The sequence below is a fragment of the Pteropus alecto genome, unplaced genomic scaffold (genome assembly GCF_000325575.1).
Source record: "Pteropus alecto unplaced genomic scaffold, ASM32557v1 scaffold28, whole genome shotgun sequence".
NCBI lineage: Eukaryota > Metazoa > Chordata > Mammalia > Chiroptera > Pteropodidae > Pteropus > Pteropus alecto.
The window spans coordinates 474,892-487,179 of NW_006441063.1; the positions used below are offsets into that span (position 1 = coordinate 474,892).

Genomic DNA, 12,288 nt, shown 5'->3' on the forward strand with positions numbered 1-12,288 from the left:
GCTGAAACAATCCTTAATTGGCTCACCTTTTAGAATTGAGTGCAATGTGTATAACCTCACTGTGAGTTCAGCCATCTACAGTCAAGACACCCAGTATGATGTGTTTACTCCGAAAGAGAACAAAGGCTTTCCCCTGGGCTCATGTCACATAATCAAATTCTAAACGGGTAAACTCCATCCTAGTGATGAGGAATAACTTTTGAAAAACAATTTCATTTGAAAACAACCATTTTACCTGTACAGAGAAAATGTTAACCACTATAATTAGTGAAGAAAATTTGAGTGGAAAGAGAAAATTTAGGGTTTTGGTTTTTTAAATTATTCTCTTGGATTCTCTGGCAATTAATCCCAGGAACTATTGGCAGGGACGTGGTTCTCTCTTTGTGAGATGAGTGTGGAGGATAACATTGATTCTGCCAGGCTGCAAGGAAAATTACATAAGTGTTATTTAAGTTGTTTTGATTTGAGCCTGTGTCATTTTAATCATTCCGAAAGGAATTGACAGTTTTATTAACATAAAAGAAAGCTGTTATTAACTTATTATAGATTCATTTTGATGTTGAGTTTGGAAAAAGGTTTAGTTTCCCATTAAATTAATTAAGTTACTTATACCTGTCATAAATATTATTGTGGACTTGTCATTTTGTTTTGTGTTTTTTTCAATAACCTTTTGGGTTATAGTTGGATAATGTAGGCAGAGACTATTATAGCAATTTGTTTTATTTTTATTGCCATCTATATTTTCTATCTATTAATAACCAACCTTTGAATAAAATGATGAATTTTTCCAAAATAATTGTTTTGTCTGCCATTAAAAATTTACTCATAATTTTTAATTTAAAAGAATTCTGTATCTTTGACGTCTTGCATGCTGTTTGCACTATTATATATCTTGCTTTTTTATTTTTTAGGTATTGGAAGAAATTTCATGTTACCCTGAGAATAATGACGCAAAGGAACTAAAGCGTATTTTAACACAACCTCATTTCATGGTAAGTAACAAGTAAATTCCCATAGAACTAAAACCTTACTTTTAAAAGAAGTTTTTAATATTATAATTTTTTTCTTGTTAAATTATAATTGGTATACAATGTTATATTAGTTTCAGGTATACAACATACTGATTAATATTTATATACTTTACAATGTGATCACCACGATAAGTCTAGTAACTATCTGTCACCATGCAGTTGTTATGATATTGACAAATTCCCTGTGCTGTACACTACATCCCCATAACTTATTTATTTTATAACTGGAAACTTGTACCTCTTATTCCCCTTCACCTTTAATAAAGAATTCTCTGAACCTAGGTGATATATTTATTGGAAGAATTACATCTCTTAACAATGTAGAACTTATACTTTATTCATTTGTACTGTGTGGAAAACAGGGATAGCACCTGTATTGGGCCAATTATTATAAAACTAAATGGTTCAACAGAACTCAAAATAAATGAGATAATTTTCTGTAGAAGAAGGTCCATAGTTGTCTGCTTAACCGATATTCGAAAGCGTGATTACAGATGAAAATTCACATTGAATATAACATTTTTGAAACAGCCACATTAGTATATATAGAGAGTGGAAAATCCAAGTATCTGCCCTTTGGGAGAAAATCTGACTTAAATCTATGTTTTTATTACTACTATTGCGGTGATATTTTTAAAACAATAGTAACAGTATATAATAAGTAGATAATACCAGTTACTGTGAGTTTTGATATACATAGTACTTTGTGATAATACAATGTTTTTAAAACTTTTACCCAGTCATTGAAATAGAATTTATCCTCAAAATGACCACCTAGAAAGAAGCAATCATTGTATTCACCCTAAATCTCACAGCCAAGCATGAAAGGCTGAACTCAAGTATAATCTTTGAGAATATTTGGCTTGATTCTATATAACAGCAACACTCTCCAGTGAGTTACAGGAAACCAGGTTCTATCTGCACCTGTTTGTATTCACCTGTGTAACATTCTAATACATACTGGCCTGCCAAAGCCAGTCCCTTCCCCAGTGGATGAGCACATCTCACCTCAGCTTAGCTCTCACTGAATTTATGATCTCATTTAATTGTTGTTATTACCTGTTTCACAGACCAGGAAAATGAAGAAACTCTATGCCATAGTAGTATCCTCAAGTATGAGAAATCACAAATGTCAGGAGTTAATTACCCTTAATATTACCTTGTTCCCTGATTGTTTCATGTGTAGGCCATGTTCCCCCAGATTATAATGAATTCCCCTTTAGCTATCATGTCTTATATGGTGTAAAAGTGGTTAAAGCTGTGGACTCAGATAGACCTGTGATTGAACTCCAAACTTGCACTCCTAGTTCTGTGAAATCTGACTCTCTGAGCCAACCCCATGGAATTGAAGTAAGAATTAAGTAGATGATACATCTACCATGCTTAGCACAGTGCCTGACAAATGCTTGACGCTTAATAAATGTTAGCTAATGAACATTATTAGTTACTCCATAGTATCTTATCATGTGCAGAGTACATAGTATGTTCTCGGTAAATTATTGACTAGATTAGGAATGTGCCCATTTGCAGATAGATTAGCCTCGCCTCAACTGCTCTGTGCAGTGTGTTTTCCATAGATAGAAATCTGTACATTTTGGACAGACAGGTCTGTCTATAAATTGCTAAGTAAACTCAGCTCAAGTCAGAGAATGATATATGATTATTTGAGACCAGTAGATCTTTCAGATTTGATGTAGGCAAAATAAAGAAATTAATATATATCCAAAATACAGCCTTTTTTAAGGTTAAAGTTTTTTTCAAAACCACTAATGCCCAGATAGCCCTATGTCTCACAACTTATCTACCTTCGAAGTCTTAATTATTTTGCTTTTCTGAAGTCAGAGAAAAGTTAATATGTGTACTGTTATTAGTAAACATTTTCAGAAATAATAAATAATTCTTAAAATTTTTGAATACCTAGCTCAATGTTTAAAAAACATTTTCATTCATTCATCAAATATGTGCCAAGCACCATGCTAGGCTCTAAAGATAGTGGTGAATAGGACAAACAAGATCCCTCCCTTCATAGAACTTCCATTCTAGTGAGGGTGGGGTGAGGGATGGATAGGTGAGCTAGAGACAGATGGAGAGCAAGTAAACTAACAAGATAATTTCATATAATGATAATAACTATGAAGAAAAGAAAGGATAATGGGGCAGAGATGATAATAAAGTGGGAACTACTTTAGATAGGGGGAAAGCCTCTAAGGAGTTAACACAGGAGCTGAGCCTCCTTATATGAAAGAACTAACCTTCTGAAGTCTAAGCCTGGGGAATAACAAATGCAAAGGTCCAGAAGCAAGAAGGAACTTTATAGGCTCAAAGTACAGAAAGAAGGCCATTGTGGCTGGGATATAGTAAACAAGGGAACAAATAGTACAAGAAGAACTAGAAGAGGGTGACACAGGCCAGACCATGTAGGGCCTTCCAGGCCATGGTAAGGAGCCTGGATTTTCTCCTGATTGCAGTAGGATGGCACTGAGTGACTGCAAGCAGGAAAGATCAGATCTGTACTTTAGAGATTTCTGATTTCTGGGGCTGCTGTGTAGAGAATGGACTACAGGGAGGATAAGTGTTAAAAGAAGGAGACCAATTAGGTAGGAGGCTGCCGTGGGAGGGTAAAGGCTTGGAGAAGGATGGGGCTGGTGGAAAATGGGCAGATTGAGACTCTTCAGTAGAGATGGTTGAATACAACAGGACTTGCTAATGGTTGGGATATGAGGTGGTATAACTAACCCCTTTTACAGTTCACAGAGGAAACTATGCCCTGGAAAGGTAAAGAGGCTTGCTTGAGGTCACCCATCTAGTAAGTGGCCTCCTTGAGGTTCAAAACTCAGATTTTGCTGGCTCCAAAGCCCATGCTCTTAAAAGTGGATGGACTTGTAATGAGGATCCATTTTCCAATAAACTTAATTTGAGCTCATTGGTCATTCCCAAATAAGCATATGTTTGGATAATGTCCCATGTGGGGAAAAAAAAAAATTCCGAGCTATATACACTATGTTAAATAAACTGTTAAATGCTGAAACTTTCTATCTTATAAGCATTTTAAAATCATGATTTCAAAATCTTGGTATTTTTAAATAAATATTAACAGTTAAAGGAAAATATTTTAATGCTTATGTTTTTATTATGCCAAGGTTTGGAAGTTATTCTTAGCATATTTATAATTTCACACTTATTTGTTCAATTCAATTATCTGGCTTTTTCTTTGCTTTCTGATCATTAAAACATGAGGGTTTAATATCGAATTACCTAACACTTAAAAATATATATACTCGTAAATGTTTACAGTATTTAAAGGAAGAGTAAATAAGTGTAGATTTAAATGATTTTTAAAGTCTTACTCTATCTTTAAGGTAATGATTAAAAATATTATCGTACTAATCTCTTTTTCAGTTATTCCATTTGAAAGACTGGTTTTTTTAAAAAAAGAACAAATTCTTTGCTTATTGCAATTATAAAATATAAAGCATTAAGGATAGAGGCAAATATTCATAGAAGTTTATGCTTTAATTTTTTAAGAAATCAAATCTAAAACAGAAGGTTTTAAAAGCAAATTTGTATCCTACTTTCCAAAAAACAAGATGGTTAAAATCACTTTAGTTGTCATGAAAACTTCATTAAGTGGTAAAGTTTATGATTTATAATTAAAAAGCCAGAGGAACCACTTTTGAACCTAAAACTCACATTTTTCCTATTCATTATAAAGTAGTCAGATTTTTTTTCACTCTCATCTGAAGTTGTTAGTTGTCTTGTCCATATCCTTATTATAGTACAAAAAGTGAAAGTGTTTCTTTCCTATTACGTGATTCTTCTTATGTAATTAAGAATAACAGCTATTTCAGCTTAGTAACAATTGCTCAATCATACCTCATAACATATTTGAAGAAAAATATTCAAACTTTGATTTTCCTATTTTTTATTGGGCATACTCTTTTTAATGGCTTTTTTTTTTTTTAACAATCTGTAAGTGACCCCCTTTTTTCTGTTCTCATATGTATCAGAACCTCAGGTTAAGTTTCATTTTATGGTAGCAGTCTTTTACAGAGGCAAGTTGTGGTTAATATCAAGTATGACCTCATTCAGTGACATAAATTGAGCATTTTTTTTAAAGGTCAATTGGAGCATTTTGTGATTGTGGGCTTATCCTTCCTTATATGTAATACATTAAATACAAGTGTTTGCTTATATATTTAAAAGGGAAAAAATCATTTGCAAAAAGCAGCATAAACATTTTCTCCAACCCATGTAACTGACATTATAACCTGATGAAAGCTTGGTTCTCTGTTTACCTGGCTATATATCCTCCATTCATACAAAGCATTTTTTTTTAAATTTACTAATTATGGAAGACACGTCTATAGTTGATTCAATTAACCTAATTTTAGTGGATGAAGTTTTTCAGTTTGCCTATTACTGATTTTTGCTTCTTGCCCTAAGTCTTAGTCCTTTGAGTAGCCACAATTAAAGTGGAAAAAGAGGGATTTACCCACATAGCACAACCTCCACAGTTGTGCTTGGGGTACCAGTGCAGAGTGTAGTCAGGCAATGGTCAGGAAACCAAGGTCCCAAGGGCCATTGTAGAGCCCTGCTCTCCAGCTGTGCACTGCTTAGTGCCCCCTCAGTGCCCCTCACCCAGACCCCAGTTAAGGCCAGCCCTCTGAAATCTTGGAAATATCTGCAATTTCCATTAGAAAGCCAAATGCATGTATCACTCCAAGGACATACTCTATTGATGACAAATTAACACCATCTTCTTTATGAATTTACTGCATTGTTACTTTATTTTTGCCTCATATGCATGCCTTTAAAATTAAAATTGCCAAGTCATAACTTTAATAACTTTTAAATAACTTTTTAAATTTAAATAACAATTTGAGATACTAAGGGTTATACTTTTAAAGCGGTTTTAATTGTATTTCATTATCTCCAGATATTTCATTACCACACAGATCACAGAGTAAAACAGAACTGAACTTATAGTTAGCATACAAGAAAACATAATCTATGTAAAGCTCCAAACATACTGATATTCAGCTGTAAAATTATCTTTGAAGTAGAAATGTTCAAATATTCATGCCTATTAAAAACTTTTATGATGGGACCAAAAGTACAGTAAGTAGAAGAATATCCTTTTTTAGGGAAACAAAGGATATTTGTTATCTAGTTTCACCGAGATGACATATGCAGATATCAATACAAAGAAATCATTTGTTCTTTGTTAACATGGTTTGCAAAAAAAAAGTCGTAATTGTCAACTTATTTTTCATTTAGTCAAGTGCTCTAAAAAAATAGAAATGACTAAAAACATTAAATAAGTTTAGATTTTGAGCTCCATATCATATGTGATATTTGGGAAAATTACTTTTTTTTTCAGGTATACTTGTGTGTTTTTTTATTTCTTTTACTAAGACATGTTACAAATTATCTTCATCCTATGGATTATATAAAAGTTATTGTTAATACCACCAATGAAAGATATTTGCTCAATACACCAAATATTACACTGGTTCTTTTTAAATTTATTACGTTTATAAGCCCCAGCACAATTTGCCACCTCTGTTTACAAGATGACTCTTCTAAATTATTTGAAATTGCATTATGTCAACCTTTATTTGAACAAGTTAGTTGGTACTTTTTCACAGCATCAGATCACACCTCAAACCCAGGTAATCAACAAACATATCCATTCATTTACTCATTTATTCATTTGTTTATTCATTTTTTTAATCCATCTATCATGATTATTTGTCACAAAGAAATCAAGGTATGGTTGTATCTACGTGTAATGTGCTTTGAGTTCTCTGTTGATGAGAGATAACTTTGACAGGTAAAGAATAGTTTTATATATGTTAATATAATAGATTTCTGTTGGAATAGTACTATTATTAATATCTTACTTCTTTCATAAAATACCAGGCCTTACTTCAGACTCACGATGTAGTGGCACATGAAGTTTACAGTGACGAAGCACTGAGGGTCACACCTCCTCCCACCTCTCCCTATTTAAATGGTGATTCTCCAGAAAGCGCCAACGGAGACATGGATATGGAGAACGTGACCAGAGTTCGGCTGGTCCAGTTCCAAAAGAACACAGATGAACCAATGGTAAGTAGGAAAAGAAAGTTTTCTATACTCTCATAAAATCCCAACATCAGTTAGAGCAGCTAACTTCAACCTATGCTACCAGGAGATAGTAGGGCTTGTGGGGGAAGGAAGACATGGATAGTTTTAAAGAAATCAGTTTCCAGACCCTCATTTCATGACTGTCCTCCACCACCACCCAGAATTGTCGTGCTGACATCATGCCTAAGATATGCTGGTTCTCCATCTCACCTCTCCTTTTACAATTGCTCTTCAAATTAAAAAAAAAAAAAAGAACAAGAAAGAAAAATGTTTAAAAAAAAAAAAAAGGACATACCCAGTACTTTACTCCAGAGTGTGAAAACCTCTAGGGCAGCAAAGGAGCAATTTGAAATATTGGTATTGGTGTTGATAAATTGAATATCTAATGACATTGTAAAAAAAAAATCCTTGTATAAGGTTTGTGGCTTCCAGATCTTTTGCCTTCAACAAAATTAGAGGAAGAATAATTCAGAAGGCAAAGAATTGAATAACATTGCTAAAATCAAATTCCTTCCATTTGTATCTATGAATTAATTTTCTCAGTGCTTAGGAATAGCGTTGGAATAGAACTGAAGCTGACCCCTACCTCATTCTCATAGAATTAATATAGATTAGGAAGATCAAAGAAAGGCTCCTTGATGTTAACTGAACAAAAGCAGGGCCCAGGATAGATAAGGCAGAGTGGAGAAGATCCTGGCAAACCAAGTAGCACGTGCAGAAACTTTGTAGTAAAAAGGCTCTTAACTTAGTTTCAAAATGGAAAGACAGCACCATGGCTGGACTGTAGAGAACAAGGTGAGTGGCAGGAATGAGACCACACAAATGTTGAAAGACATGTTAAAGATTCTGGTCTTTACCTTAAAAACATCCGGAAGCAATTAACGAGTTTTAAGCAGGGAGACAAGATCAGATTTTCATTTGAGAAATTATCACTCTGAAGAATGGATTAGAGGGGAACAAGTGTGGGTATGGGGAGACCAGTTAAGAGGCTTTTAATATAGTAATACAGGGGAGAAATGATGGAACTGAACTATAGGGATAGATATCAAGTGGAAAGAAGTGAATAGATTTAACAAAAGAGTAAAATCAGTAGACCTCAATAATGGATTGATGATGGAGATAAAGGAGAAGCAAGTATCAAGAACGACCCTAAACTTTAGATTTTCACAACTGGGTAGACAGTGATGCTAGCTACTAAGACAGGGAACATTGGGAAAGTTCCAAGTCTGGGGGAGGAATCATATCTTTAGGGAAAAATATTCAGATTTAGTGCATTCATATCTTTTCCTCAGAGCATAGGGAAGGGATATTGGGATGTAGAAAAACAAATACCTACTTAAGAAAGTTGCCTAGTTCCTCTCCAAATGAAAGGAAGAGTTACAGAGCATTGATTCTATGACTACAATTTCCACAGAGCCCTCAACTCTAAACATTTCAGGTTGTAATTCTCATTTACTGTGCTTTGCCGGTTGTACTCTATTATCCCAGCAACAGGCAGGGACATGCAAATCATCTTGCCCCTTCTAGTGCTCACCAAGCAAATCATTGACATGAAAGCACAGGCAGTGGCAGCTTTGGGGTTTCTTGGACAAATCACTTTATGTCAGTGGGCCTCAGTTTGCTCATATTTTGCTTAGCAAGTATTGCCAAAAACATACTTGACTAAATGATCTCCAAGATCCCACCTAGCTCTGAAAGTCTAATATTCCATTCATTCATTTTATATATTCATTCACTCACGTAGCAAATGTTTGTTAAGTGCCTACTATGTGCAGATAACTATATTAGATGACAGTGACATAGTGGCAGATAAGACGTGTCTTTCCCAGAGCTCACTTTCCACAGGGCTACCTACATTAAACAAGCAAATATGCAATTTAACATAGTTTGTTTAACAAGAACAGTTATGACAGAGCTATAGAGGAGAGAAGGCTGTGTCAGAGAGTCAGGAAGAAGGGGTGATCAGCCAAGCAAAGCAGACAGGAAGGTGAAATTGGCCTCAAGAAGGCAGCCTAGAAGTGTCTTGTGATCATCATGTTCTAAAGCAGCCCAATGACAATTGCATGGTCTTTTGTACGAAGGCTGACTACCTAGAAACATAGGTTGAGTAAAAGCATAAAATTGCATCCCTGAGTTACTTTTCTCAGAAAGTATAAAATGGCCTTAAATCTCCCCTAAAAGTCTTCTTAAAGAAGCCCTTCTCTCTTTCTTCTATGATCCCAGTGAAGGTGTGTGTTTTATGACTGTTAGTCATAAAGATGGGAATTATTTTATGGAAAATATATATCTTCAATAATATAATTCTCTTATATTTAATACAGCTTCATTTGCTTGCTTAGTTGTCTTATTAAAAGCATTATATTACTATACAAGATATACCCATATGATCTCTTTTTGCTTTTTTGGAACTTCTACAATGCGTCCACTATGCTATGTCCACCCTCCCAAGGGTGATGTACTCCCATTATACCCTTGTTTTCCCATTTGTAACATCACATTTGTAACTATTTGTCTATTGATTGGGACTCCCTTAGTTGCAAGTGATAAAGACCAAACTTGAACTAGCTTAGACAATAAGGGAAAGGCTTATGTAAATAAGGAAACACCATGAGTTTACCCTAAGCTGGGGTAGGTGCGGGAGTAGGCACCCAACCCAAGCTGGGCCAGTGCTTTCCCTGGAATTTGAGAACTTGGGAACCAAGAGAACATGAGTCAATTCCTCTCTGCAGAGAAATGTTTGGGGCAGACAAAATAATGAATGTTAACTCCAGTTGGTTTGAGGTGAACTTACCCTAGCCATGAGAGACCCTGTCTGTCTCATTCACTACTATGCCTAGCAGAGTATCTGCCACATAAAGGTTCACAGTAATGTTGGCTGAATGAACACATTGGTTTATTAATTTCAAGGATAGAACCTCCATCATACTATCATTTCCCTTATGAAATTAGATTTGTCTTACACATTAGTTTGCAACATTTTTCCAGGAACACCTTTCTTGGTAACCATACATGCTGATTGAATGTGTAAGTGGGAAATGAAACATGTCTTGCCTGTCACTTCTAAGAACTATAAAATAAGAACCATGCAAAGTTATATTTTGTAGAATTATACAAATTCAGACAGAGTCTAGATTATAAAATCTCAAATATTTTCACAAAGCTTTCTAACAGTGTTATTCTCCAATGAAGAAGATAAGACAGAGTTCCCCTACCCTTAATCATCTCAAATTCAAAACCAGTTTAACCAAGGGCACTTGTTAAAAATGCAGATTGCTAGGCTCCATTATAGACTTCTTGAGTACAAATCCAAAGAGTGGATTTAAAAATCAATATTATTTAAAAGGCTCCCATGTGATTCTTAGAATCAACCAGGTCTAGTGCAAAAATATGTTTATAAAAGCTTGTCTTTTAATGGCGAATAATTAGAAAACCAAAAGTAATCTATTCCATAGAATAATATTCTAGCATTAAATATGTGGAGCTTCTGTTTCTGGCCAAGATGGAGTAACAGGGACCAGATTTAACAGGGACCCTTTCACCTAAAACATCCAAAAAAAATTTTTAAACAGACAAAATTACATGAAAGAACAATTTTCAAGACATTGGACATCAGGCAACAAAGGACAGTTATCCACAAGAGACAGGAAGCAAACAAGATGAGCCTTATGATTGCCCCACCGTATTGACTTGAGTTTGCAGGCCACAGCACAGAGAGGGGGGACTGAGGCAGAGACCTTATCTGTGCATGCTCCCTAAATTGAAGAAACAAAACAAATTCTGCGGAGACCAAGGTACATAAAGTTCATAGGAAAGAGTATTGAAGAAGAGAGGGATGCACAAAGAACTCCAGAGATCTATAGAGGGTTCCCCTCAAGTATTATTCTCAATAATAATCAGCACATTAATGAGAGGGAACTACCTAGAGCTAAGGAAAGACCAGAGAACAGTGTCCAACACAGACTGCCTGTTACTATCTGCCAGACTGGAAAAACCAATTTGTGGGGCATTGTGTACAGTGCACAGGAAGATATTGCCTCAGGAATGAGGAGTAATTAGCCCTAGACAGAGAATTACAAATCACAAAAGCAAGGCTCAAAGGATCAAACTATTTCTAAGTAACCGAAATACATCTCAGAGCAAAGCTAAAGAATATTTATAGGAATAAAAAAAAATCTAGCATGCAACAAGATAAAATTCACAATATCTAGCATCTAATCAAAGATTACTAGGCATGTATAGAGAACTCTAAAGATTCCACCAAAAAACCGTTAAAACTGATCAATGAATTCAGTACAGTAGCAAGATACAAAATCAATATTAAGAAGTCGGTTGCATTTCTATTGTATCAAAAACAATAAAATACCTAGGAATCAAATTAAGTAAGGAGATAAAAGACCTGTTCTCAGAAACTTATAAGTCATTGAAGAAAGAAATTGAAGAAGATACAAATAAATGGAAGGATATACTGTGACCATGGACAAGAAGAATTAACATCATTAAAATGCCCATACTACCTAAAGCAGTCTATAGATTAAATGCAATCTCTATCGAAACACCAAAGGCATTTTTCACAGAACTAGAACAAATAATCCTGAAATTTATATGGAACCAGAAAAGACCCCGAATAGCCACGACAATCTTGAGAAAGAAGACCAAAGTTGGAGGTATCACACTACCTGATATCAAACTGTACTACAAGGCTACAGTAATCAAAACAGCATGGTACTGGCATAAAAACAGATACATTGATCAATGGAACAGAATAGAGCCCAGAAATAAATCCATGCCTATACACTCAATTAATATATGACAAAGGAGGCAAGAATATACAATGGGGTAAAGACAGTCTCTTCAATAAATGATGCTGGTAGAATTGGACAGATTAATGCCAAAAAAAAAAAAGAAAGAAAGAAAAGAAACTGGACCGAAAGAAGGAAACAAAGAATGGGAAAAAAGGAAAAACAAGAAAAATAAAAAATTTTTTTCTCAAGATAGCTATTGAGTGAAGTTAAAATAACAAAGTCAAATAACTTACTGGGTGGGTTCACACACTGTCGTAGAATGCAATGCTGATGTGACGGTATAAATGGTTTATGAACCTTGCAGAGAGGGAAGGAGACCAAATCAG

General features: G+C 34.8%; 1 protein-coding gene across 5 annotated transcripts in view; it reads left to right on the forward strand.

Moving 5' to 3' along the window:
* CASK (calcium/calmodulin dependent serine protein kinase) overlaps nt 1-12,288 on the forward strand; it is a 385,645-nt gene that overhangs the window by 307,576 nt on the left and 65,781 nt on the right. For all 5 annotated transcript variants that reach the window (XM_006918246.3, XM_015594375.2, XM_015594376.2 and 2 more), the window contains exons 13-14: nt 912-992; nt 6,954-7,142. In XM_006918246.3, the coding sequence (XP_006918308.1) occupies nt 912-992; nt 6,954-7,142 (270 nt within the window). The remainder of the gene's footprint in view (nt 1-911; nt 993-6,953; nt 7,143-12,288) is intronic.